This window comes from Jaculus jaculus, chromosome 12, assembly GCF_020740685.1.
Source record: "Jaculus jaculus isolate mJacJac1 chromosome 12, mJacJac1.mat.Y.cur, whole genome shotgun sequence".
Taxonomy (NCBI): Eukaryota; Metazoa; Chordata; class Mammalia; order Rodentia; family Dipodidae; genus Jaculus; species Jaculus jaculus.
The window spans coordinates 100,853,730-100,881,569 of record NC_059113.1 but is presented as its reverse complement, the minus strand read 5'-3'; the positions used below and the strand labels follow the sequence as shown (position 1 = coordinate 100,881,569).

Here is a 27,840-nt window from a genome sequence, read left to right as displayed (position 1 = left end):
ACTTGTTCCAATTAAGATCAAAAGCAACTTGAACATCTCACGAACGTTTCACCAGGTACAAGAATGTGCTAAGAGATATGAAAAATAGTCAGAAGGAGAAAGAAAGGGAGGGAGAGAGGAGGAGGGAGAGGGAAGAAGTGCAGGGCCTTGTCACAGACTACCGGGACCAGCTAAAGCATCCTACCAACTTTGCCAACCTTCTCTTTAAGTCTTTCTAGCTCCGGTCCCTTGATTCTATTGCTGGGCTGGCTGCATGAGAACGTGTGTCTTCTAACCAAGGGGTGCTTGCAATGCCAGAAGCAAAGCCAGGAGACACGAGGTGCTGGCAGCTGTGGAAGTCAGTGACATTCTGTTCAGTCAGAAGCATAACATGGGGTCATCAATTTTTACAGATGGACTGATGCTAAGAGCAAGTCATTAGGAAGTATCACTGGCTCCCCAGCAATAAAGTATGATGGCCACCTCCCTCTGAGCTTACGTTCTAAAACTGGAACATCTCAGCCACAATGTTCTAAAAACTTGACTGAAAATTCTATACTCATCATTTATACCTTTACTAAAACTGTGTGCATGATGCAGTGGAGAGCTGACTTGGTGGTTAAAGCGCTTGCCTGCGAAGCCTGAAGGACCTAGGTTCAATTCCCTAGGACCCACGTAAGCCAGATGCACAAGGTGGCGTATGCACCTGGAGTTTGTTTGCAGTGGCTGAAGGCCCTGGTGCACCCATTCTCTCCCTCTCTCTCTCTTTCTCAAATAAATAAAATAATTTTTAAAATAAAAAACTGTGTGCCTGAGCTCAAGCACTCCGCTTCCACAATTGTTACTGAAATCCACTGCTGTGGATATTAATTCATGCCTATAACCCCAGCATGGGAGGCTGAGGCAGGAGGACTGCCATGGGTTCAGAGCCAGCCATACTGCACAGCGGAACAATGCCTCAGAGGAAAAACAAAACAAAACAGCAGATGGGAACAAATCACATTCAGAACAGACAAGATAGAAACAGGAGAGCAGAACCACTGAAGTGGGGGACAAGATTACCATTATGTTTCCTGGAAACTTCAGGCAAGTCTGTCTGGTGGTGCTGAGGTAAGTTTTTCGGCAGAGAGTGCTCAGCGGGCTTCTTAGAAGTCTTCCCGGAGCAGAGCTCCCGTTCCCTGGGCTCCGCCGCGCGCTCCGAGGGTCTGGGGTCAGTTTCCTTAGGAAACATACAGGTCCGCCCTCCCTCCTTAACGCTGCACTCTGAAGATGCACTGCTGACCGCCGCGGTTTTCAGAGCGCTGTCCTCCTTATTCGAGACAGGTCTGGGGAGGGATACGTTCTTCTGCACGTTGACATTCAGGCCACTGGGGTATTTGAGGCTGACCCAGTTCTCACCCACAGCATCCGTGCAAATGTCCTCTCTAGCAGGGGCCAGGGGGCTGCCCGGGGTCAAAGTCTGCTTTTCCTCCGAGGTGCTGCTGGCTCTGGGTTTGCTGTAATACACGGAGCACTTGTGCTTCTTCTGAGAGTGGCCGTAGGTGGCTGGGCTCCTCTTGGCAGCGTTCTGGATCCGGCTCGGGGGTGTACCCAGTGGAAGGCAGCTCCTCCCTCGGCCTTTATCGGAGAGGTTGTACGAGTCGAGAAAGTTCTTGCAGTTACTTCTGAATTCAGGAAGAAAGACATTCAACACGAATGCAAACCAAAGGAATGGAACCTCCCCCTTCTCTTCTACATCCAGGAGACGGAAGCAGGAACTCGCGCCGCGTCCTGACTGAAGAGTTCTAGCTTCCCTCTGTCCAAAGCGTTATGTTTTTTGCCAATGTGGACACCATGAACTAAGGCTTCACACAAAGACAACGTCAGAAGAGATACTGCAGCTATTCATATAAGACAGGAAAATTTTGCAAAAATAAACATGCAGTCAAGTCACCTTAAAATGCAGTCAGAAATGGGCACTATCAAAGGTGAGAACAGCCCCTTGCTCACCCAGCCCTCCCACAGCAGCAAGAAAGCAAGCTTCTCACTTGTGAGCGTGGGAGCTCATGACGTCCCCGGGCCCGCCGTTCTGCTGCGCGGAGGAGCTGCCGTTCTGCCGCTGTCTTGACTTCATGAACTCCATTAGAATGTACTGTGCTTGCTGGAAGGCTATTAAAATCACACCCAGCAGGGACAGGCTGGGGAGGAAAGCAATGACAGTAGTTACTGCAGGGTCTGAAGGGCTCTGGCTGTAAGCCACACGCAGTGGCACACACCTGCAGTTCTAGCTAGACAGAGGCTGAGGCAGGAGGATTGCTTAAGCTGCCTAAGAGTTTTGGGACCAATATGGGCAACACAGTAAGTTCAAATAAAATGGAGTGAGGTAGCCGGGCGTGGTGACGCACGCCTTTAACCCCAGCTCTCGGGAGGCAGAGGTAGGATGATGGCCATGAGTTCAAGGCCACCCTGAGACTACATAGTGAGTTCCAGGTCAGCCTGGGCTAGAGTGAGACCCTGCCTCAGAAAAGCAAACAACCACCACCAAAAAAATAAAATAAAATAAAATGGAAGAAAGGAGGGAGGGCGGGAGGGTCTTAGGACAGAAAAGTAGCAGAGGATCTAAGGGAAACCACTACAGGTATGGTACTGGCTCATAAAATACATGCCATGTTTCTGATGTTTCTTAAAGGGAAAAATTAACCCAAGTCTTCAAAAACGTGCATACTAGGCCACAGAGATGGCTCAGAGGTTAAGACACTTGCCTGCAAAAGCCTAATAACTAAGCTCAATTCCCCAGGACCCACATAAAAGCAGATGCACAGGGTGGCGCATGGATCTGGAGTTTGCTTACAGTGGCGAGAGGCCCTGGCACGCCCACACTCACTATCTCTCTCTCTCTCTCTCTCTATCTCTCTGCTTGCAAACAAATACAAATGTATTTCAAAAGACTTAAAAAAAAACTGCATACTTATGAGGTTGACATTACAATGCAATTTCTAAATATATTTCCACAATAAAAAACTGCATACTTATCAGGTTGACATTACAATGCAATTTCTAAACATATTTCCACAATAAAATCCCTTTCAGAGGATTCACCGCGAACGTCAGTGAGCGCTGCAGAGCCCAGCTTCCAGTTCCACTTGCAGGCTCTCCCTCCCTTGCAGTTAGCCTCCTACGGGCTTACCACTTGCTCATTACAACCTTGTCTATTTCATATGTGTCAGCATTCTCAGAGCAATACAAATCCCACTCAATTCCTACCATTTAACTAGACGTGCTTGGGCACTTTGTATTTCCACGCATTCTCCAAGAAGAGGAACAGAAAAGGTGGAGGTTTACCTGACAAAGAAGACGGTGAGCCTCCAAAAGGACTCCTCCCAGCTGGGCCCCGGCACCACATCCGCACACAAGGGTAACAGGTGATGAGGAAGAGTCACGTTGAGAATGAAGCGGAACTCCAGGTCTGCTGCAGTTACCAGCGTCAGCTCACGGATGACCCAGGAAGATGTGAAGTCTGGCGTAAACCTGGGAAGGAGTCATTTGTTTTTTCTAATGAACATTTGCTGCTTTCAATTTTCACCCACAAAGCAAAATAACCATAACAGTAACAAACCAGTGTCTACAAAACAAACCTTTATATAAAAACAACTTCAGGGCTGGAGAGATGGCTTAGTGGTTGAGGTGTCTGCCTGCGAAGCCTAAGGACCCAGGCTCGAATCCCCACCACCCACATAAGCCAGATGCACAAGGTGGCACAAGTGTCTGGAGTTTGTTTGCAGTAACTACAGGCCCTGGTATGCCCATTCTATCTGCCTGCCTCTCTCTCTCTCTCTCTCTCAATCTCTCTCTCATAAATAAAGTAAAATAAAAAATTAAAAAAAATGTACTACCAAAAGTAAAATAAAAGATGTACTACCAAAGGAAAAAGCCCATCCTCTCAATGTTACATGCACCACAGAGTAAAAAAGGTCGAACCCCAGCACTTACACAATACTGATATCACGGGACGTATTTGGGTTCAGGGAAAACTGGTGACAGTCAAGCACTTCGAATCCATAGCCCTGGCAATTATACCCATTGATTTTCAGCGATGACACAGTTATAGGAAGAGGGCCAATGTTCTCAACTTTGAAGTTCTTTGTAATAGACAGAATTTGCTTGCTGTCTTTCAATTCTAGTGAGGAATGAGTTTGATTTAGCATATATAAAAAGCAAATTATTCATATCATTAATTAAATCAATATTTATGGAATCAGTCAAACATTATTAAAATCTAGGGAATAAAAGTTTAGCATAAGCTCAAAACATAGTTTCTAGCCAGTTTCTGGAAGCAGAATTTCTGATTCTGCTATATAACCAGAAAACAACAGAAATATTTAAAGCAGGGCTGGAGAGATGGCTTAGCAGTTAAGGCGCTTGCCTGCAAAGCCTAAGAACCCATGTTCAATCATTCCAGATCCCACATTAGCCAGACACACAAAGGTGAGGCAGATGCAAGGTCACACATGCCCACTAGGTGGCGCAGGCATTTGAAGTTCAATTACGGTGGCTGAGGCCCTAATGCATCAATTCTCTCGTTCCCTCTGTCTCTTTAAAATAATAAAATAAAAATACTTAAAGCAGTCAAGAGTCTTCTGTACCAAAGGAGTGAAAACCTCCTCTTGGCTTCTTTATTCATTCAATGTTAAGATTAAACTTTACTCTTTCTGGGCAAATAGTTTAAGCTTGCTACTTGCCACCCATCACCCTGGGAGCTTATGTCCGTCACTCGCATTGAAACTCAGACCAACTAATAGCACACATACAAGCTTTTGAGTACATTCATGACAGAAAGTTCAAATACTCAATATATTAAGGTGTTAGCAATTAAACTTCTGGAATAAATGAAAGTACATTTTACATTGGGAGTTTGAAAAAAGTGTTATGACAAACTTTAAACACACCCATAAACATAAATCCCAGTCTATCTTATGTAAGTAGTAATATTTAACCAGTTCTACAGTTGGATAGGTTTTTTTTTTTTTAAATATTAGCCACTAATTCAATCATTCAAAAAAACCTGAGTAAATGAAATATATTGTGCCACAATTGCTATGTATATGAACTCACGTCGACGGCAGTCCATCAGCGTGGACTCGGGCACCTTAAATCGGAGCGAACCTCCTGCACCTGGAAGCCTTCCTCCCACTTTCAGTAGCTCTCTTGCCCCAAATCCTTCCACACTGACCATGTCCATAATGGTCAGGTTATTCCTAAGGGAAAGCAGAAACCAGCGGGGCCACATGATACAGTGAACTTATGTTTAATTATTTCCAGGCAGCAAGGTTAATTTTAGCTAAAAACATTAACTATAGCTTAAGGAGCACAGGGCTTCCAGTGTCTAATGGACTGAGGGTGTGTCCACAAACACGGGAGAGGCCAAGGTCAGCAGAGGGCAAGCTGATGGAAGCAGGTGCGATGAGTAAGCACTAGCAATCTCCAGCCACCGGCCACAAAGGGAAACTCATAGAGCTTTCTAGTAGCCAGACACCTGAGTGCGGGGGTCACACATCCCAGGGAATAAGTTTTCATGTGATCAAAGTGATAGACATAAAGTCACAAATTTAGACAAATGAAAGTGATTCAGAGAAAATTGGAGAGCTTTCATAGTACTTGTGATCAGAGGCAATGCCTTAGCAATGACCCAATAAACAAAATGCAACGGTTTTTAAAATTAAAGATATAAATGATCACCCTGCGAATCATATCTGTCTGGACATATCCTTCTTAGTCCACAGTAATTCAGACTGCTGGACCACTTTTTGTGAGGCATTAGGTCATTGCAACAAGAAAAGTAACTAATACACAGTCTTATTAAATGTAGATAACGGGCTGGAGAGATGGCTTAGCGGTTAAGCGCTTGCCTGTGAAGCCTAAGGACCCCGGTTGGAGGCTCGGTTCCCCAGGTCCCACGTTAGCCAGATGCACAAGGGGGCGCACGCGTCTGGAGTTCGTTTGCAGAGGCTGGAAGCCCTGGCGCGCCCATTCTCTCTCTCTCCCTCTATCTGTCTTTCTCTCTGTGTCTGTCGCTCTCAAATAAATAAATAAATAATTTTTAAAAAAAAATAAATAAAATAAAAAAAAATAAATAAAAGGAAAAGGGCTGGAGAGATGGCTCAGTGCTTAAGCACGTTTGCTTGTAAAACCTGATGCTTCAGGTTCAATTGCTCAGGACCCACATAAAGCCAGAAACACAGAGTGGTGAATGCGTCTAGAGTTTGTTTCTAGTAGCAGGAGGCCCTGATGTGCCCAGTTTCCCTCTTTTTTTCTCTTTCAGATAGACAGACAGACAGATGGATGGATGATAAAATATTAAAGAAAAACAAGAAAGGAAAATGGCCAGCGAGTCAGTGAGGCACGTGCTCTGGGTGCAGACATGGGGAGCGTGAGGGTCAGGTTCCAGAGGAGGAAACACTGAGAGCAGCGTTGCCATTATTCCTCCTGATAAAGACAAGGCACACACCCGAGTGTGCATTATGCACGAGTGTGTTCTGATTTTTGTGATCACATGTTGACTGCAATGTCCTGTCCCCTTGGAGACACGAATCTGCACTCTCTACTGGCAGAGGAGGCAAGCGGACAGCGTGGACGTGTGGAGCCTGATGGTCCCTCTCTTCAGCCTCCATCTCTTCCTGACCCACAGCTCAGCACCATCATCGTGCTGAGAGGTGCCGGCTCTCAGCTGAAGATGGTTCTTAAGAAAGAACGAGGTTTATCAGACGAGTCAGCGAGAAACAGCCCCCGTGACGGGAGTCTACCTACCGGATTAGTATGAGTGAGGTGACTTGTCCGTAGTCAGCAGGTGTGAACACGACACCAACCCTTTTCGTTTCCAAAGGCTGCAAATGCAAGTGAAGGGCACCAAACCTGGACTCTTCCGAAGGCACACCCTGCAAATTATTGACATCCTTGAACAACTCTACGCATGTGCAGAGTTCCCAGCTCTAAGAAGCCTGTGTCTTTTAAACAAGATGGCATCCATGCTCATGGGTCTACCTCTCACTTTGTGGTGCTGCGGGTGAGACTCAGGGCACGGTGCAGGCCAAGCAGGTCCCTCCCAGTGAGCTTTGCCCCAATTCTCACCCTAACTAGACTTATTCGTCCTGACCAGCTCACCGCAATATAGTTCCTGGGCCTCGGGAACCACAGGTAGCGAATGCATGAAGATCCAAGCAGATGCTGGAAAGGGATTGGCTGGAGTGGGAACTGAATTTAGAAGTCACATCCAAATAATGCTTGTTCCGTGAAGCATCTAGCAGCCCTCTGCTCAGATGCTGCAGGGGCAAGACAAGACCACCCACCACCGTCAGCCAGCCCAAGCAAGTCTTCAGTAGAAGGGAAGTGTTATGGAAAACCATCTTTTTCGACATTGAGCCATCCCAGTTAGGAGAGAGAACTTTATTTACTGATATATGCCTTGAAATCTCTCCAGTATTTCTGTTTTTGTCTTTTTTTTGGTTTTTCACTCTGGTGCAGGTTGACCTGGAATTCACTATGTCGTCTCAGGGTGGCTTTGAACTCATGGTGATCCTCCTACCTCTGCCTCCGGAGTGCTGGGATTAAGGGTGTGTGCCACCATGCCCGGCTAAGACTTGGTTTTTTAATCTTTCTGCTGCTTTTCCTAGCTCATCATGAAAAGTGATTGATATTTTTTGGCTATCAATATGTAATCTGCACAGTAATATCTCTCTTTTCTGTTTTTAGTTTTTAAATTTGCTTCTTACCCTTCAAGTATTGCTACCTTTTCCCATGGTATCTGAAAGAATGAACGGCGATGGGACTTGAGTTATTTTCATGAAAGCTAAAAACTCCATGAAAGACACTAATTCTGCTTTATAAAACAGTGAATAAAAAATTGACAAATATGTAACACCAACAGCAGAATTTTATTAAATAATTTTATATGCCAGGCTTTCTTTCAATTAAGTCATATAAGACACCAAGCAATTCATTTAATAAACATTTTTAAATTTTCAAATGTTATGAAAGTGAAAGGTTAAATAATTTGCCCCACGTCTCCAAAGGTCTGGAGATCCAAAACCTTCAATGCCTAACATTTTTTCTTTTGGGGGGGAGGGAGGGTCTCACTCTAACCTAGGCTGACCTAGAACTCACTTTGTAGCCAAGAGTGGTGTTGAACTCGTTATGATTCTTCCACCTCAACCCCCCTGAGTGCTGGGATTAAAGGAGTAAGCCGCCACTCCAGTCTAGTTTTCTACACTTGGTGTATCAATAAGGAACTATTTATTTCTGACGAGACTGGGCACACTGATGGTGCTATGGCCATAAATGAGGAACTAGATTTCTAAAAGCAAGCCAACAAACCCAGAGGCTGACTATAGCAGGATTATCACGTTTTTCTTTTCTTTTTCTGATTTCAGAAAGATGTTTTTCTTTCTTTCTTTGCTTGCTACAGGTTTGTGGGTTAGTTTGTATCTATGTTGCCTATTTTCACTATATTTTCCATTTTGTTTACTTGTTTCTAACCGCTTATGGCCTATTTTTGTTTTTAACCTTTCCCCTAACATTTTAGTAGTTTAATTTCTCTTCTCAATAGATTTTTTAAAATTTTTATTATGTATTTGAGAGAGAGATGGGGAAGAGGCAGATAGAGAGAGAATGGGCCTGCCAAGGCCTCCAGCCACTGTGAACGAACTCCACTTTGTGCATCTGGTTTACATGGGTCCTGGGGAATCAAACCTACGTCCTTTGGCTTTGCAGGCAAGTGCCTTATCTGCTAGGCCATCTCTCCAGTTCCCCATAGGTTATGTTTTATAACTACTTGCAGCTTCGTACATAAAGGGCTAACCTGTTCTCCATGACTACCCTTCACTTCTCTCTGCACACAAACACCTGACCCCCTACAACTCTTCAGACAACCTTTTTCTAAACGAGTTGCCCTATTTGATCAAACTGGATAGAATAGTCAGATATAAAACAAACTGGAATTATTTTTTTTTCTACTTCAAACTACATATGATTTGATACCAAGACAGCAAAATGTCTGCCAATATTTTGAACTAATTATCTCCATCCCTCTGGATGCTGCCTGGAAGTAACAAAGATGAGAGGACTGGACAGGGGAGGGTCCCCGAGGAAATACAGGGCTCTGCCCTTCCCATGCTGCCCAGAGGCTCCCACTGTAAGCAGGTCTCCTTTGAAAAGGCACCTACAACCCTGCTCACAGCTGGAGGTTATCCGTGGTCTCCCTCCTGTCATTTCAGTTAAGCTCCATCAGTAGCACAGGTTTGGAGGGACAAGGGGAGAGAAAAAGAGGCTTTGCATGTGTACAGTCTTTTTACAAATGCTCCACGTAAGGCTTAAACATGCAATGCCTGTGAAGCAACACTCTACTGTACGGAACGACTGAGAGGAAACTAGGAAACTGGGCTACACGGTGCCCTGGCGAGCAATGCCCTCTTCACATGGCATTTTCACTCCTACCCCTAAGTATTTAGGCAAGAGACGTAAGAATTTAAAAAAATTCTCTTTTATAGATGAGTATCTTAGGAATTGGGTAAGTTGATAAAATCATAAAGACTGATTAGTAACAGAAGTTTGCTTTTTTTTTTAAAAATATATTTGCTTCCACTTTATCTTATATTAAGAGAAAAAAGAATTTCAGGGGGCCAAGGACTCTAAGAGAATTATAAACTTGGGGACATCAAGTTGGTTTTCTTCAAAGATCTGATTAAAGTCTTTCTGCATTGGCATGAATGCCACCCATCCCGTTAAAATGATTCACAGGCTACGTAGTCCCACTTTTCTGTTTAGCTGGGAAAATTTGCTATGCATGTTCCCTGCCTAGACAGGGAAACTGAAGGCCACACAAAGATGACAGACACACTGGGCCCTGTGGTTAGTCTCTGAAGTGACATCTTACCTGGTAAGGGCAAGCTTTGGTGAGCTGGAACTCACTAGTTGTAAGATTAACCATCTGCATATCTGTGCCAAACCTAAGAAGAAACAGAAGCAAATGTGGAAAGTCACCAATTATGGATTTATGTGTATGTGCACTGCCCACAGAGGCACGTGTGAGTGTGAACACATTCTACCCTACTTCATTCATACACTGACTGACTTTATTTAGCTCATCCTCACTCAACTCACCCACAACACCTAACATATTCTAAGTGCCTGATAAATATTACTCAATGAATGACTTGAGCAACCCAGGGTATAATGATTACAAAAAAAAAAAAAAAAGAAGATCTAGGGCTGGAGAGGTGGCTTAGCAGTTAAGCACTTGCCTGTGAAGCCCAAGGACCCCGGTTTGAGGCTCGATTCCCCAGAACCCACATTAGCCACATGCACAAGGGGGTGCACGTGTCTGGAATACGTTTGCAGTGGCTGGAGGCCTTGGTGCGCCCATTTCCTCTCTGTCTCTTTCTCTCCCTCTCTATCTGTCACTCTCAAATAAATAAGAAAAATTTAAAAATGAACAAAAAATATTTAAAAAAAAAATCAAGATAACCAATTTTTTTCCCCTCCAAATAACTTTGGATCTCAAAAGGAAGTAACTTTCAACCAAAGACAGTGCTGGATGCCCAGAATATCTGGCAGTTGTCTAGAGACACTTTTGGTTGCCATGAGCAGGGATTCTGCGCTGGCTTCTAGTGGGTAGAAGCCAGGGACGTGGCTGGGCATCCTACAATACACTGAGCGACCTCTCTTCCCTCTCACACATAGCATTTGGTCCAAAATGCCAGCAGCACCCAAGTGGAGAAATCTTGGGATCTTCCTAAAGTAAGAGGAGGAAACGCTCCGAGCATGATCACCTGAGAGCAGGATGCTGTAACAAATGCACACAAGCCATCACCATCTCGTACTGCTGTTCACCTCTAGATCAGAAGGTTCTAAACACTGAACTCATTTCTTTCTGTATTTTTTAAATAATTTTTGTTTACTTTTATTTATTTAAGAGTGACAGGCAGAGAGCCAGATATATATATAGGGAGAGAGAATGAGCGCGCCAGGGCCTCCAGCCACTGAAAACAAACTCCAGACGCGTGCGCCCCCTTGTGCATCTGGCTAACGTGGGTCCTGGGGAATCGAGCTTTGAACCAGGGTCCTTAGGCTTCACAGGCAAGTGCTTAACCGCTAAGCCGTCTCTCCAGCCCTCTTTCTGTGTTTTTGAAAAGGGATTTATTTCACTATGTGGCTCAGGCTGGTCTCTAATCTGCCATCTTCCTGCCTCAGCTTCCAGAGGGCTGGGATTCCAGGCACAGAACACTGACTCTGGCTTTAGACTCGTCTCTTGCTCTGCCCGCCATAATTTACATCCTTAATTTTAAAAGCACACGTCAAAACCGACGACAACGAAGGCTTCCTAAGGAAGCAATGTTCCATTGGATGGTGGACCTGACCTAGTGACCCAGAAAGTGCCCTTGACACAGAGTGCCAGGACCTTCCATGAAACCACGAGCACCAAAAGACTGGGCACCCAGGTCCATGGGTAGACGGGCTCACACTGTGCCCTCAACACACAGCCTGGGAGGAAAACCTGGCAGGCTTTCAGCGACCAGGTCTTAGCAGTGTTTCCTACAAGCCTGTCTACTTCTTCCTACCATTTATGCAGCAGGCGCAAGGCGGCCTCGGGTTTCGGGTACAGCGAGAGGGGCAGGAGCTGCAAGGAGACTGGCCGAGAGGACGGGTTCCGCACCGCAAAGTACTTCACCTAGATTTGGGGAGAGAGGCGTTAACAAGGCAAAGAACATGGCGTCCCATGAAAAGAGCCTGACCGGAATCTACCCAACTCAGCTTCAGAAGTAAAAGGTCTAAATACTTCCAGAATCACTGACATGGGCTGGGTATGAGGCTTAACGGTAAAACACATGCTTAGTGTGGGTTCAATGCCCAGCACAGAAATTTAAAAAAAAGGCTATGCCACTAAAGGCAAAGAAAAGACTAGTGGCCAGGGAAGATTTAAACCTAACTAGGAGCTCACAGCAATGCAGTGAGGTACTGACAGAAGAGGGCTGGTGAAGAGCATGATTTCTTCTTTATTGTGTAAAGTAACAAGGCAGCTCACTAGAGAAGTGTGAATACAGGCCATAGATTAGATAACAGGATTAAGATAAGTGTCTTATTTCATATTGTAATTGTAAAAAATAATGCTCCAACTCTTTAATAAACAAAGGTCAGGCATCCCAATGCCTGGCACTCAAACAGTTCATAAAAATGTACACAATGGGGCTGAAGAGATGGCTTAGCGGTTAAGGCACTTGCCTGCAAAGTCGAAAGACCCAGATTCGATTCCCCAGTGCCCATATATAGCACAAGGTGGCACAGGCGTCTAGAGTTTGTTTGCAATGGCTAGAGGCTCTGGTGCCTCTATCTCTCCATTCTCTCTATCTGCCTCTTTGTGTTTCTATTGGACTTTCTCTCCCTCCCTCTCCCTCTCCCTCTCTCTCTCTTCTCTCTCTCTCAAATAAATACAATATTTTTAAAAATGTGTTTATGAGCCAGGTGTGGTGGCGCATGCCTTGAATCCCAGCACTCAGGAGTCCTAGAGATAGGAGGACAACTGAGAGGTCAAGGCCACCCTTAGACTACATAGTGAATTCCAGGTCAGCCTGGGCTAGCAAGACAAAAAAAAAAAAGTATGTATGTGGAAAGTAGGAGAGAAAATCAGGAAAGTATGGCAATAAACAGTGATGAATCTTGGTATTACTATTTTGGGTATTCCTGATCTTAATCCTGAAACTATTCTCTACCCAGAACATTTCAAAATTAAGCTCAAAGACAGCATCCTGGGGCTGGAGAGATGACTTAGTAGTGAAGCGTTTGCCTGTGAAGCCTATGGACCCCGGCATGACGCTCCATTCCCCAGGACCCACGTAAGGCAGATGTACAAGGTGGTGCATACATCTGAAGTTTGTTTGCAGTGGCTAGAGGCCCTGATGTGCCTATTTTCTCTCTCTCTCTCTCTCTCTCTCTCTCTCTCTCTCTCTCTCTCTCTGCTTCTTTCTCTGTCACTCTCAAATTTAAAAAAAAAAAAAAGGAAAGAAAGAAAAAAGAAAAAAAGACAGCATCCAGGGTCAAGTCTGTGGTAAGGGGTCGCACGGTGTCTCAGTGATGCACTTAGCTCTAGGCCATGGGACATAAACAGAAGCCCTCTGGTGGCAGGCACCTTGTTCTGTTTGTTCTTCTTGCCACCCTGGCTGGACGGGGAGCTCAGAGAAGGAAGAAAGCCAATGTGCTAAGGATGGAGAGTCAGCAGCAGGCAGAGGCTAGTTCTCGGTGCCATCACTGCAAGCTGACTTGTTCTCACGTCCCTTCGCTGGCACCATGCCTACTTCCGGCAGTGTGCGCTAATTAAGTCTTCTCTGTCATCAGCTTTTGCAAACGTGAGCACCGCACACGCTCACTTAAGAGGTTTATATTCAATTCAACGTCTCTGGCTCGCTGCATGTACAGCTGCGTCATTTCCTTCCTCAGCTGGCTCTTCTGACACTTCCCTGCTCAAAGTGCCCCAGTGCGTGGGTGGGTGTGCACTCAGACTACTTTGATGCAACAAAGCATCTCCTGGTAGAAACAGTCTGGTGAGCTGAAAGCCCACGACCTGGGTGTCCCGCCAGGGAAGACCCACTGACTCACCACGCTGCTCCTGAGGGCGGTGGCGCTGAAGTTTAACGTAAGCCCAGACTCCATGACCAGGCGAGGCAGAAAGGCAACAAAGGACTCCGGCTCCCTGGATTTCTTCACATGGGCAAACGGAGTCATTCCCAGAACATTCCTCCTGGACAAGTGAGAGAGAAATGATCATTAAAAGATGAAATAAATACCATTCCCACTCAAAGAAATAGAGGCTCTTGGAAAAAAAATGACTCATGCTAGATTTTGGGAAGATAAAGCCCAAGTCTGACCCTAGAATTCGGGTGCGTGCCCCTGAGGTGGAGCACACGGCTCCGTGCAGGAAAGCCAAGTTCAATGTCTGGCGTTACTCACAGCCCCACCCCCCAATTCTGCACAGATATTGGTGGCAACACATCCAAGACACCGTGAAGGCACCCACATTGAACTCGGAATTTATCTTCAAAAGTAACGATGGTAAGCCGGGCGTGGTGGCGCACGCCTTTAATCCCAGCACTTGGGAAGCAGAGGTAGGAGGATCGCCGAGAGTTCGAGGCCACCCTGAGACTACATAGTGAATTCCAGGTCAGCCTGAGCTAGAGTGAGACCCTACCTTAGGGGAAAAAAAAAAAAAAAAAAAGCAACGATGGTGGGAACCAGCGCTGCACACTAGATGGAACCGACAATGGTGCTTGAGAGAAAAGGCGTCGGAGCCTCACAGCGCAGGGCCGGGCGCAGCGGCACACACCGTTACTCCCAGCACTCGGGAGGCCAAGGTAGGAGGATCACTGTGAGTTCGAGGCCAGACTGAGACTAATCCCAGGTCAATCTGGGCTAGAGCCAGACCCTGCCCTCCAAGAAACACACAACTAAAACGTATCACAGTACCTGCTAATAACTGGGGGATGAACAAAACCCTTGAATACACCCTTCTTTTGCAGCTATCATTCTAATAACTGATCTAGGCAAGGATTAGCCACTAGGCAAAACAGGCTTAGGGCCAAGCCAACTTATATATCAAAATATCATAACGGATTATTAATTACAAAAGGAAAAGGGGGCTAGAGAGATGTGCTTAGTGGTTAGGGGACTTGCCTGCAAAGCCAAAGGACCCAGGTTCGATTCCTCAGGACTCATGTAAACCAGATGCACAAGATGGCGCATGTGTTTGGAGTTCTTTTGCAATGGCTAGAGGCCCGGGTATGTCCATTCTCTCCCCCGTCCCTGCCTATTTCTCTCAAGTAAATAAATAAAAATACAATTTTTTAAAAAAGAGAAGGGAAAAGTCCTCAAAGTGGAAAACCCCTACATTGAAAAACCAAAATAAATAAACATAAAATAAAATAAAACAAACTGTTAACATGATCAGAAATGAAGACAAATGGGGTAGGAATAAGAAAGGAAAAAAAAACTAACACGTATTACTGGATCAAAATGGAGACCTTGCCTACGCAGTGAGGGCACACTGGTCATGTTACGTATAAGAGGAAGCCTCCTTAGGAAACAAGAGAGAAGACAGAGTGAGGGTTAGAGGACAAGGTCCTAATAAAGTTCTGAAACCTGAGGTATGATGATACGGACAGCATTTTCAACTGACTCAGCAAAAAAATGTGAGTGAGCATGTATGCATAAATAAAATGGAAATGAACAAAACAGATATTATTAACAAAAACCTGGCTGAGGAATAGCAGAATGTTCACTCACCTATACTCTCTCAAGTATTCTAAGTCTAAGATTCGGCAAGATAAACAGGTAGAGAAATTCCATTAATCACTAAAACGTAGAGTGATTTTTTTAAAATTTATTTTATTTGCAAGCAGAGACAGACAGAGAGAAGAGAGACAGACAAACAGAGAGGGAGAATGGGCACTCCATGGTCTCCTGCCACTGCAAATAATCTCCAGATGCACGGACCACTTAGTACATCTGGCTTATGTGGGTCCTGGGGAACTGAACCTGAGTGATTAGGCTTTGCAGGCAGGGGCCTGAACTGCTGAGCCATCTCTCCAGCCCTGTCTGTGTGATTTCAGTGGAGTGCGATGCAGTCACCTGTCCTGCAGCTAAACAGAGAGAGGAAGGCAGACACACCTGCAGACGTCACCGTTCTTCTGTTTCTTCCACCTTTCGTACAATTTAGTTGCAAGCTCAAAATCTACCTCCCAGGTAGACTGATCCAGAGAAAAGCTTCTATCCCAAATGGAACTCTCTGAAAGTTAGACCAGATGCAAAATTTAGATTTACACCAAGTACCATTCAATGAGCAAATAATACCAAGCAAGGGCTGACTGCAACTTCACAAACTGAAAGGCTTGTAGGGTGGATGAACACCACTTTGTCCCTTTGCTGCTTTGCAAAAATCCCTCTAGCTCAGTGGCACGTGACACATCAAATTAAAAAAAACATGTGAAAAACAAGACTAAATCAAATCATGTGGAGGGAGTAACTTAAAAAGACACATGGTGCATGGATGCCACCTAAGACAAATTAAAATTATGTTTGCCGCATTTTTCGTATCTTTGGATCCAAAATCCACAACCGCTTCCCTGGCGATGCTCAGCCTCACCTGCATCTTTCAGAGGACTGTGGAGGGCGCGCGGAGGGACACTCGGCAGTTCTCGAGAGACAGCACACAGACCAGGGGCTGCTCCCACGTACGTGTGCGTGCGCATGCACAGGTCTGGGAGTCACCTCACCCTCCACACATCTGCTCTGTCCTGCCTCAACTCAAAGAGGGTGCCAGGAAGAAAGGCTGGGAGTTGCCCAGAGACAGGTCTGTACTTTTAAAGTTCTCTTGAGATCGTATCTTAGGTAAACCAAAATATAAAAAAAAAACCAAAACAGTAAACCAAAAACCTAGCAAACAGCCTCCAAATCAGTACTGCTGGTCTCAGTCTCATGCCACCATCAGCCCTGCTACCAAGACGTGCACACCCCTAGGACTGGAGTCTGCGAATGCAATCCCCAATTATTCTGACTTCAGCTCTATCGTACAACAGAGTTTTCCCATTTTTGCTGGTGATGAGACCGCTATGATCAAACAATATTATTTTTTAAGTCTCCCCCAAACTCAGAAGCTGTGTAGGAACAAGGGGGCGGAGGCAGGGACATCACTGTTTACACAAGTATCCAGGAGGATTCCTATCTATTTCAGGCCATCCTATCAATGCGCATGCTAAGTAGAGAACAGGACTCCTGGTACTTTTCACAGCATCAATTATTTGGTCTGCTAACTGAGTGCTGGCTGTCTCACTGCTTCCCACTCCCCCCAAACTGGCGCGCTACAGAAAGCCTGAGGCAAAATACTTACCTGTGTTTGATTTTCCCATGAAATAATGCATGCCACAATGTGCTATCACTTCAAAACCCAGACTCCCTTCCTAGATTGAAAAGTAATATATGAATAACTTCAAACACAACACTCAGCATAAAAATCCTAACGTAATAAACACGAAGCAGACAGAGCTCCCCTTTAAACCAGAAGCCAAACAATTGGGAGCCATTTCTTGATTCCTTGATCTGTGAGTCAGTTCTGAGGTATCCGAGCCACCGCTCCCAGGAAAGGTCACTATGGTGGGCTCTGTACAGTCATGAACCCTTGCGCCCACAAAACACCAAGCTGCCACTGGAACTGCACTCAGGACCCTGCTGACAGCTTTGGTTTCTGTTTTTCTCTGGACTGGACGCTAGTTCTCTGAGACACGGCATACCGAGCTGCACGAACCCCGAGCTGCTCAGAACATGGAGTGTCCCGTGTCGACAGGGGTGGCAAGTGGGAGCCTGCTATCCACCCTCCCCCCGAAGCCTGCTGACTGCTCTTCCCATGATCACAGTCCTGTGTGCGTCCCTTGATGAGAAAAGGGGTTTGCTAAGAAATCGCCCCTGCTCAAAAGATGGCTACATGGCATGAACGTGACATTCATGTTGACCTTGATGTGCAAAGTCCTGCCTTCACACGCGTAGCTCAACATGAGGCATTTCTAGCTATGAAACACCAACACTGAGGAGTAAGAAAAATCATAAAGATGGTTGCATGAATGTCTCAGAGTGGAAAAATCAGAACCCAGTGTTTACAAAAGAGCTTGGAGCAAAAGGAAGCAGTAATAACTCAATGAAAAGAAATAAACATTAAGGGGGAAAAAATGAGACATGCTGAAGGTAATCTGAAATCACCAGTCTGCCCTGATTCTAGAAGGCATTCTCTTAGGAACCCTTCGTGCTCTGTACCCAGTCCACTAGGGGAATTCAAGGAGTATGTACAATGGAGTTACTTAAGAGATCTAACTGAAACACTGACTGATTGATTGCAAGTCACTACAAGTACGTATTGAAAGCTCAACCATATATTTTAGCAAACATATTCCTTCTTTCAAAGCTGTGGATAAGAACTGAGGGTGTGGCTCAATGATGGAGCCCTTGCCTTGTATGCAAGGCACTGAGTTTGACCCCCAGCACTAAAGGGGCAGTTGGAAATTAAAATAAATAAAATGTATTAATCTACTGGACGTGATTTATTAAGCAATTTCAAATGACTGCCTGACAAACAGATCCTTTCTAGTCAAGATTTCCAAATCTGAACAAACTTATCATTTAAGGTTGGCCTGGTAATATCCTTAACAGGCCTGGTAATGTCCTTATCATTTCTTAGCCTTATAGAGCATGCACTGAACTGAGTAAAAGAAGGAAAAAATGTAATTACTAACAAATCTACAACACACAGGTGATGTTGGAAACAGTACCTTGGTTGGGGCTGAGAAAATCTGCAGAGGTATTGCAAAAATGGCACCTGTGTTTGTAGCCAAAAATACATTGGTGAACAGATTTATGGCAATGTCTTTAACAGCAAGTTTCAAAGAAAATATATTCCAACAGCCTGGAGGTAGAAATAAAGGGCCAGTGAAATTCAGAATCTAAAAAGAAAAGAAGCAAAAGAGATTACTTTTCCTAACACTAATTATGACTAAAATCATCATTAAGTACGACACAAAATTTTTTCTATGCTTGGCAAGAAGAATTTTAGTCTATTCATTCCAGATCAAAACTGAAGTAGTTCTTATGGAAAGGATAGCTTTCAAATGATGTTTAGCGTGCCGCTGTTTTAAAGTTCACAAAAGAAAGCCTGAAGTTTTTGCAAATGAGAACTTTGTCAAAACCTACTACTTTATCATAAACCAGGGTTATTCTGTGGAGGGGAGAAAAACAGGGTGAAGAAAGAGAGAGAGAGAGAGAGAGACACACACACAAGTGATTTTATATTATGGAAATGTTAAAAAGGAACAATTTGTTTTACAAGTTGTAAGTCACAAAGGAAATTCATACATACTAGGTCCCTAGAGTTTGACCTTAAGCAGCTTAAAATGGGCTAAAACCTGTAGGGAAAGACAGCATGTACCTTTAAGACACGCCTGGCCTCCTTGGAGACAAACACGTCCTTCAGCACAACGCTGCGGTCGAGCTGGTTGCGGAACCACACGGACCACAGTCCCGCCGTGTTCTCGTGGCTCTGCATGTGAAAGCGGGCCGCGGCGGCGTCCACTCGGAAGTACCTGCCCGGGGACACAGCGTGCCATCAGCCCGGTGGGAAATGGCCACCGGCCACATCCCCCTCAACCTTCTGGCTAGCTTGTGCGGTAGCTACCGGCCAGGGGGACAAGACAGGGTCGAGACCAAGGCAGCTCAGAGGCCACCAGGGCAAAGCTAGGACCAAACAGAAAGGGCCGCGGGAGGCTGGCCCCCCTCCTTCGGCAACTAGGTTACTCCGCTCCCCGCTCTTCAGCCAGGGAGCTCTGGGCTGCTTGCGGGAAATAAGCATCTATATAAGACAGTCCAAGAATGGTCAAACACATCATCTTAGTGACATTTTAAAGAGAGAGAGGAAAAAAAGCAGGATTTCTGGACAAGTGGAATGAACCTACCCCTGAACCGTGGGAGAGGAGAGGCACGTGTCCAGCGTTGCGGTGCTTTTACTTTTCCTCACGTTTTCTGTAACTGCACTGCCACACCATGTGCCTGCTTTGGTACAAAGGAGAAAAAAACAACAGACATCAAAGTAGAAAAACTAGAAGAGGAAATAACTGGGAAGAAGATGGGGGTTCTGCAGACGAGAAATGAAGAAGCGGGTTAAGAGAAGGTAATGGTAGGGGATTAGAATCAAAACAGATTATAATACATGTATAAAATTGTCAATAAAAAAATAAACGTAGAGGAGGGGAGATAGGTTAGCACGGAGAGATGTCTTAGCAGTTAAGGTGTGTGCCTGCAAAGCCAGAGGATCCAGGTTCAGTTCCCCAGTACCCATATAAAGCCAGATGCACACGGTGGTGCATACTTCTGGAGTTCATCTGCAGTGGCCAAAGGCCCTGGCATGCCCATCTTCTCTTATGTGCCTCTTTCTCTCTCCCTTCCCTTCCCTCTCTCTTAAATATAAATAGACAGACAGATGAATATATATATATATATATATATATATATATATATATATATATATATATATATGGACATACATACATACATATATACATATATACACATACATACATGCATATATATATATATTACAATGTAAGGTTATCTTTTCTGTCATTAAACCTAGACAGAAATAAGATAAAAGCCAGGTGTGGTGGCACATGCCTTTAATCCCAGCACTCAGGAGGCAGAGGTAGGAGGATCACAGTGAGTTCGAGGCTACCCTAAGACTACACAGTGAATTCCAGGTCTGCCTGGGTTAGAGAGAGACCCTACCTCAAAAAGACAAAAACAAACAAACAAACAAAAAAGATTAAGATTTTATTTGTAACATTTTAGTTCATTTTTCCATCTCCATTAAAATAGTACATATGGGGGCTGGAGAGATGACTTAGCGGTTAAGCGCTTGCCTGTGAAGCCTAAGGACCCCAGTTTGAGGCTCGATTCCCCAGGACCCATGTAAGTCAGATGCACAAGGGGGTGCATGCGTCTGGAGTTCGTTTCAGTGGCTGGAGGCCCTGGCGCACCCATTCTCTCTCTCTCTCTCTCTCTCTGCCTCTTTCTCTGTTGCTCTCAAATAAATACAAGTAAACAAAAAAATTTTTTTTTAATAGTATATATGATAGCATTCTTTCTCTAGTATTTCCATCTGGTTAATGCCACTCAGTGGACTGTGGTAGCATATCTTTCCTCTATCCTCTCCGCCCCACTTTTTTTTTTCCCCAATTTTTAATGAGAGAGAATGAATTGGTGCACCAGGGCCTCCAGCCACAGCAATCCAACTCCAGATGCATGTGCCACTTTTGTGCATCTGGCTTACATGGGACCTGGAGAGTTGAGCGTGGGTCCTTAGACTTTGCAAGCAAGCACCTTAACTGCTAAACCATTTCTCCAGGCCCCTGCATCAATTTTTCAAGTTAACACTTAAAACATATTCTTCTACCCTCATCATTATTGGCACCGAACACTATCAACCTTTTTATCTTTATTGATCTTGTAAATTCTATTCATTTCTTTGAGTAAAGTTGTATACATTTTTCGACTTTTGTTTTGTTTTGTTTTTTGAGGTAGGGTCTCACTCTAGCCAAGGCTGACCTGGAATCCACTATGTTAGTCTCAGGGTGGCCTTGAACTCACAGTGATCCTCCTAATTAATTCTGTCTCCCAAGTGCTGGGGCTAAAGGTGTGTACCACCATTCCCAGGCCATATGAATGCTTTTAAAGAATTCTTTAAAATGTAAAATTCTTTAAAATGTAAAAATGTAAGAAAAAGCTGGTGGCACACACCTTTAATCCCAGCACTTGGGAGGGAGAGGTAGGAGGATTGCCATGAGTTCAAAGCCACCCTGAGACTCTATGTAGTGAATTTCAAGTCAGCCTGAGCTAGAGTGAGACCCTACCTTGGAAAACTAAAATAAGTAAATAAATAAATAATAGGTCAGTATTGTATAAATGTAAGTAGAATGATTGAGATGGGGAGGGGATATGATAGAGAATGGAATGTCAAAGGGGAAAGTGGGGAGGGGAGGGAGAATATTACAATGGGATATTTTTTATAATCGTGGAAAATATTAATAAAAATTGAGAAAAAAAAAAAGAAAAGAGCCTACATCTAAGACTGGGCTTATACTCACTAGACATCACTCTACCCAGGAAACAGAACTGGGCACTGTGATCACACCCCCGTGAGAGCTGCTTTTCTACAGGCAAGCACTACCACAGAACTGAAAGTCTCCAGCCTAAGCTTGGACCTCACATTGCCCAGGCACAGCCGAGCCCCGGCGGCACCGATGACAGCTTTGGGTCGAACTCTCTGAGAACACCGCGGCTGTGGTTTACAGGCATGTGGGCACGTGCACGAACATGTGGGGGAGTCGCGTGTGTTTGTGTTGGTGAGTGTGCACACGTGTGTGCATATGGAGGCCAGAAGACATCGCAGGCGCCATCTTCAGGAAAACCATTATTCTCCTCCTTTGAAACAAGCTCTCTCATTGGCCTAGACCTCGTCAAGTAGGCTAGACTGGCTGGCCAGTGACCCCCCCCCCAGCCCCCAGGGGTCTTCTTGTCCCTGCCTCCCCAGAGCTGGGATTATAGGTGCATGCCGCCATGACTGGCATTGTTATGTGGGTGCTGGGGCTCGAACTGGGGTCCTCGTGCTTGTGAGGCAAACACTTTGTACACAGAGCTACCTCTCCACCACACCCGCCCCCCCCACTTTTAATAAATCATACTTCATCTGTAAGTTACTACACCAAAAACAAAACAAGACAAATCTGCCAAGCAAACAACTAGGTGACCGAATAAAATCTCTCACATTTTCTATGCGTACCTTTGCAAGTAAATGAGGCAATTTTGGTAAAGTTTGTCGCAGAAGTAGGTAGCAGTACTGGTTCGAACTGCAGGGTCAGAGCATCTCTCTGGGAGAAATGATGCACATCCTGTAACGACAGCGAGAGGGACAACTCGGGCTACTCCTCAGGCAGGAGGACAGGCCACTCTACTCAAGCCAGCCAGCGGGCTGAGCAACGCCCCCCGCGGAGGGGAGCACGGTGGCGGAAGCGCTCAACTACCAGAGACCGGGTGTGCATGAAAAGAGAAGGGAGAGGCCTCTGTGTGTGCTCCTAAATGGCCCCCCAGGTCCTGCAGTGAGAAGCATGCTTGTAATTTCGGATTACTTTACACAGGCGCTGGTGATGGCAATTACCTGTATCCAAATCAGGCTGTTTCCTGAGTGCAACACATACATGTTCACTGCCGAATCATCTGTCCAACGGAATCAGAGCAATGAGGTTAGAAGACAGCTACGTGATGCCCACCATACGATCATACACATATAGTAATCCTACTACACAGTACGAGGGGGAAAAGTGACTTCTGGCCAACACTGAAACCTAAAGACCGTTTTCACTGGGACACTGGCGCATGCGCACAGTGTTGGCAATCAAACCCAGAGTCACCTGGAAACTCGGGTGGGTGGGTGGGTGGGTGTGTTGCTGAAGTCAAGCCTGGAGAGTCATGTTTGTGGGTGGATATGCTGTGAGGTCACAACAAGTTCCCTATAAACAGATCAGCCTAATCATGGGGGCTTTCTATATAAAAAAGAATTCTCCAGACAGAAAATTCTGAGGTTAGGCACCTCCATAACCTGTCTGAAAGAAATTTATCAACCAGACAGCTTTAAGTAAAGCTGTGCTCTTCTGTTGAATGGAGAGCCTTGTGTTTCCTCATTTAAGCAACCACATGTAGAAAGAATAAACTCTGACATCTCAAAACACAATCTTCCTCTTAGTTGTTATCAACGTGAGTGCTCTCTGGGGGACAGAAGTCTTCTCGGCATTGCTACCCACCTACCACTATGAGACTCACCAAACTCTATAAAGCTGGGGGCAGGAGAGCCCTCCTGTTGATCCCATACTACAGGCAGTTCTGAGGACTGGAGGTTAAGTAAGGTTTGATCAACAATTAAGATTGTCCACAGAGCTGGGGGGAGGGTAGCTCAATGGTACAGTGCATGCTTAGCAAGCACTAAGTCCTGGGTCCAGTCCCCAGCACCAAGTGGGGGAAAAGGCTGCCAAATGCCAATAAAGAATGATGTTTTCAGGCTGGAGGGATGGCTTAGCGATTAAGGCATTTGCCTGCAAAGCCAAAGGACCCAGGTTTGATTCTCCAGGACCCACGTTAGCCACATGAACAAGGGGGCACACGTATCTGGAGTTCATTTGCAGTGGCTGGAGGCCCTGGCACACCCATTCTCCCCCACCCCTTTCTCTGTCAAATAAATAAAATGAAATATTTTTTTAACAAGAATGATGCTTTCCTGAGCATTTCTGTCTCTGATTAAGAGCACAAGTATAAACTCACATGCCAGAACCCGGGTCTTAACCAGCGGCCAATAGCAAATCCTACATTAGGAATTTTCTGCGTCATCCATGCAAGGCTTCTGCAGAGGGTCCTCAAAAGTGGAACTGATGAATTAGACTATCACGGGCAAGTGAGTGTTTCCAAAGAGAAAAGTCAAATCCACAGAACTGAACCCTAAGATTCTCTTCCAACTTGTCAGGCATCCAGGAACAACCAGTTATCAACCACCACAGGCCCAGAACAGCGTGACTTGGTCAACTGAGCTCGGTGACTCAGTGAAACTAGAATTGGATGTACTACTTCAGAAATGTTGTGAATATTGACTTTAGACACTCATGTTCATTTCATTTGCTTGCAATCTATGGGATGCCAAGAAAAAATATCACCAAGGAGACTGAGAACAGTTTGAAATGGGCACCAAGCTTCCCTGAAACGCCCAAAACACTACGGCCTATAAGCGGCTGCAAGGTGAGAATGACTGATTTATTTCCTAGGAAAGCAAAGACTTGGCCTTGCTTTGCTATGGTGTAATCAACAAATAAGTCAATGTTCTAGGGCTGCACAGATGGCTTAGCAGTTAAGGCACTTGCCTACGAAGCCAAGGAACCTAGGTTCGATTCCTCAGGACCCACATAAGCCAGATGCACAAGGTGGCACATGTGTCTGGAGTTCGTTTACAGCAGCTGGAGGCCCTGGCTTGCCCATTCTCTCTATCTCATGTGGGCGCTCGCTCTCTCTCTCTCTCTCTCTCTCTCTCTCTCTCTCTCTCTCTTAAATAAATAAATATGTTCTAGAATAGCAATGCATATCAAGGCAGATATTCAGCAATGAAATGTTTTAATTCTGGTTTTTTTGAAATGTGTTCATTCTTTCTTGAAGAGCTTATGTGTGTGCTTGTGCATGTGCACATACGTGCAAGTATACATGCGTGTGGAGGCCAAGGGACAGCCGCAGGTCCTGTTCCTCGGGCATGCTGCCCACTTTCCTGTGAGGAGGCAGGGTCTCTCATTGGCCTGGAGCGTGTCAATGAGGCTAGACTGGCTGGTCAGCAACCGCCACAGATTTGCTTGCCTCCTTATCTCCATGTAATCTGAGGTTATAATAGCATGCCACCATACCTGGCACATTTATACGGGTCTGGGGGATTTTTACATACATTTTCACTTGTTGGCACTAGTGGAGTCCCAGGGCCTGGCACATGCTAAGCAATGGCCCCACCATCCCCAGACCCCAGGAGACGTTTCAGGGTCCGCCTTACCTGAGGTCTCCGATGGATCTGTGGCGACATAGACGATGGAGAGGTGATCTAGCAAATCTTGTGTGCTCTCCTCGGGTTCATCGGAGGAGTTTTCTGTGGTTACTGTCACACTCATTTCCAAGCGCAAAACATCCTCAGCTTCCCGATGGCAACTCTGAGGTTGGCGGGGGAGAGGGGGAGAGAAAAGAAGGACTCAAGATACCATCTGCATTTGGTGATTTCAACGTTTTGAAAAAGGAGAGCATCTATGGGGCTAATGTGTTTATTCTGAACAGCACAATGTGTTATCTTTTTATTTTTATTCCTAACAGGTGGGAAGGAGGACAGAGAAAAGCACCAACTATTTTGTTTTACCTTTAATTGCTGACACACTTTATTATGCAAACTGCATTCCAGCTGCACCTGCAGGAGGCTAATATTAGTGGTTTCTGCCTAAAAGAAGAAAAAAGAGGGGAAATAACTTAAGAGGAAGCAAAAGCATAATCCGTAAGAATGTCCCTCAGTTATATTCACTCAACAAATACTTGATTATCTGTTTAATGCTGAGTATTATTCTATTTACTGGAAACAGAATAAACAGAAAAAAAAAAGTGCTGTCACTAAGCTTACATTCTAAATAAAGGAAGTAGTGAACTTTCCCTAGGGCAACGCAGAAATTCCTAGTATGGCAATACACAGGTACGCAGGCTCTAACAATACAAAAAGGAAACAGTACTTTGGCACTCTGAATGGGTGTTCGAGGTTTTGTTTAAACACAGAAATACACTTTTATTCTAAAGTGGGCTTGATTTTGGAACTGGATCTCCCTGTATAGCCCAGGATGCCTTTTGGAAACCAAGACCCTGGAGTCAGACAAAACTCTTAAGAAATCAGCTATCATATTATCATGTTATCATGGATGGAAGGCAAAAGTACACAAAAAGAATGCAGGACTTGGGCTGGAGAGATGGTTTAGTGGTTAAGGTGCTTGCCTGCAAAGCCAAAGGACTCAGGTTCGATTCCCCAGGATCCACGTCGGCCAGATGTACCAAGTGACACACTCATCTCGGCCAGATGTACCAAGTGACACACTCATCTCGAGTTTGTTTGCAGTGGCAGGAGGCCCTGGCATGGGCGCTCTCCCTCCCTCTCCCCCTCTCCCTCCCCCCCGCCACCTCTCTCTCTCAAATAAATAAAAATAATTTTAAAAAGAGAAGATGAGTGGATAATGAAGATGTGGCACATTTATACAATGGAGTTCTACTCAGCAGTAAAGAAAAATGAAGTTATGAAATTTGCAGAAAAATGGATGGACCTGGAAAGTATTATACTAAGTGAGGTAACCCAGGCCCAGAAAGCCAAGCCCCACATGTTCTCTCTCATATGTGGATCCTAGCTACAGATGACTGGGCTTCTGCGTGAGAAGGAAAATACTTAGTAGCAGAGGCCAGTAAGTTAAAAAGGAGACATAAAGGGTAGAGAAAGGAAGGGAGGAGGATACTTAATAGGTTGATATTGTATATATGTAATTACAATGATTGTAATGGGGAGGTAATATGATGGAGAATGGAATTTCAAATGGGAAAGTGTGGGGGTGGGGAGGGAGGGAATTACCATGGGATATATTTTATAATCATGGAAAATGTTAATAAAAATTTAAAAAAAGGGCTGGAGAGATGGCATAGCGGTTAAGCGCTTGCCTGTGAAGCCTAAGGACCCCGGTTCGAGGCTCGGTTCCCCAGGTCCCACGTTAGCCAGATGCACAATGGGGCGCACGCGTCTCGAGTTCGTTTGCAGAGGCTGGAAGCCCTGGCGCGCCCATTCTCTCTCTCTCCCTCTATCTGTCTTTCTCTCTGTGTCTGTCGCTCTCAAATAAATAAATAAAAATTTTAAAAAAAGTATTTAAAAAAAATTTAAAAAAAAAGAGAGAGAGAAGAAGAATGCAAGACTGTCTAGTTCAAAAATATTAGCCATATGGATTGACTCAACCTAACTTCGAGAAAAGGACGTGGACAACGTAACCAATGCAGGCCACAACCGCGTGGGTGCAGGACGGGGGCTGCAGACACGTGAGCGCCCAGCTAAGCCAGCGCGGCGTGCAAGTCAGAGGCGCTGGGCCTGTGTGACTGCCTTTCCTGTAAAACACCCACATCCTCAGCCGGGTGTGAGGGTGCATACCTTTATCCCAGCGCTTAGAGACTGAGGCAGTTGTGAGTTTTGAGGGCAGCCTGGGACTACAGGATGAGTTCCGAGTCAGCCTGGGCTACCACAAGCCACACGCACACACTCAGCCTGTGAGCCAGAGGCAGCGCACTGGGCAACGGCAGCAAGGGAAGATTAATGAATTAATGGTGCCGAGCTAGAAATTCCAGGAAGATGCCATTAAACAGAGCCACCACAATCAAGCTGTCGTTGCTAGATGCGTATGGCTAACTCATACTTTTGTTAAAATGCATAATAAATTAATACATTAAAATGCATACAACAGTTAATTGGCACGTGATATACAGCTGGTGAACTAACACAGAAATTGCCCACTGTTACAGATGCTATGGAATCGGCCAAGCTAGAAAGGCAGATCTCAAAGTAATATAAACAGCAATACCTATGAAAGAAAAGACTAAAAAAAAAAAAAAGAAAGAAAGAAAGGCTCTAGAGAGCCTGATGTGTGTGCTTTTGATCTGAGTGTTTCCACCAAGTTTAAT

The 27,840-nt window shown here is 45.1% G+C and overlaps 1 protein-coding gene across 3 annotated transcripts in view; it reads right to left on the bottom strand.

Annotated features, from left to right (window-relative positions):
* Positions 1-27,840, bottom strand: part of Tmem131l (transmembrane 131 like) — a 155,268-nt gene that overhangs the window by 26,591 nt on the left and 100,837 nt on the right. For 2 of the 3 annotated variants that reach the window (XM_004655955.2, XM_045131054.1), the window contains exons 8-25: positions 25,511-25,588; positions 25,157-25,310; positions 22,742-22,800; positions 22,367-22,475; positions 19,488-19,584; positions 18,965-19,118; positions 18,312-18,482; positions 16,883-16,952; positions 15,664-15,781; positions 13,600-13,741; positions 11,568-11,677; positions 9,884-9,956; positions 6,763-6,890; positions 5,071-5,213; positions 3,949-4,135; positions 3,301-3,486; positions 2,007-2,156; positions 1,042-1,643 (exon numbers count right to left, since the gene is read on the bottom strand). In XM_004655955.2, the coding sequence (XP_004656012.2) occupies positions 1,042-1,643; positions 2,007-2,156; positions 3,301-3,486; positions 3,949-4,135; positions 5,071-5,213; positions 6,763-6,890; positions 9,884-9,956; positions 11,568-11,677; positions 13,600-13,741; positions 15,664-15,781; positions 16,883-16,952; positions 18,312-18,482; positions 18,965-19,118; positions 19,488-19,584; positions 22,367-22,475; positions 22,742-22,800; positions 25,157-25,310; positions 25,511-25,588 (2,731 nt within the window). The remainder of the gene's footprint in view (positions 1-1,041; positions 1,644-2,006; positions 2,157-3,300; positions 3,487-3,948; positions 4,136-5,070; positions 5,214-6,762; positions 6,891-9,883; positions 9,957-11,567; positions 11,678-13,599; positions 13,742-15,663; positions 15,782-16,882; positions 16,953-18,311; positions 18,483-18,964; positions 19,119-19,487; positions 19,585-22,366; positions 22,476-22,741; positions 22,801-25,156; positions 25,311-25,510; positions 25,589-27,840) is intronic. The other variant, XM_045131053.1, reaches the window with a different exon arrangement.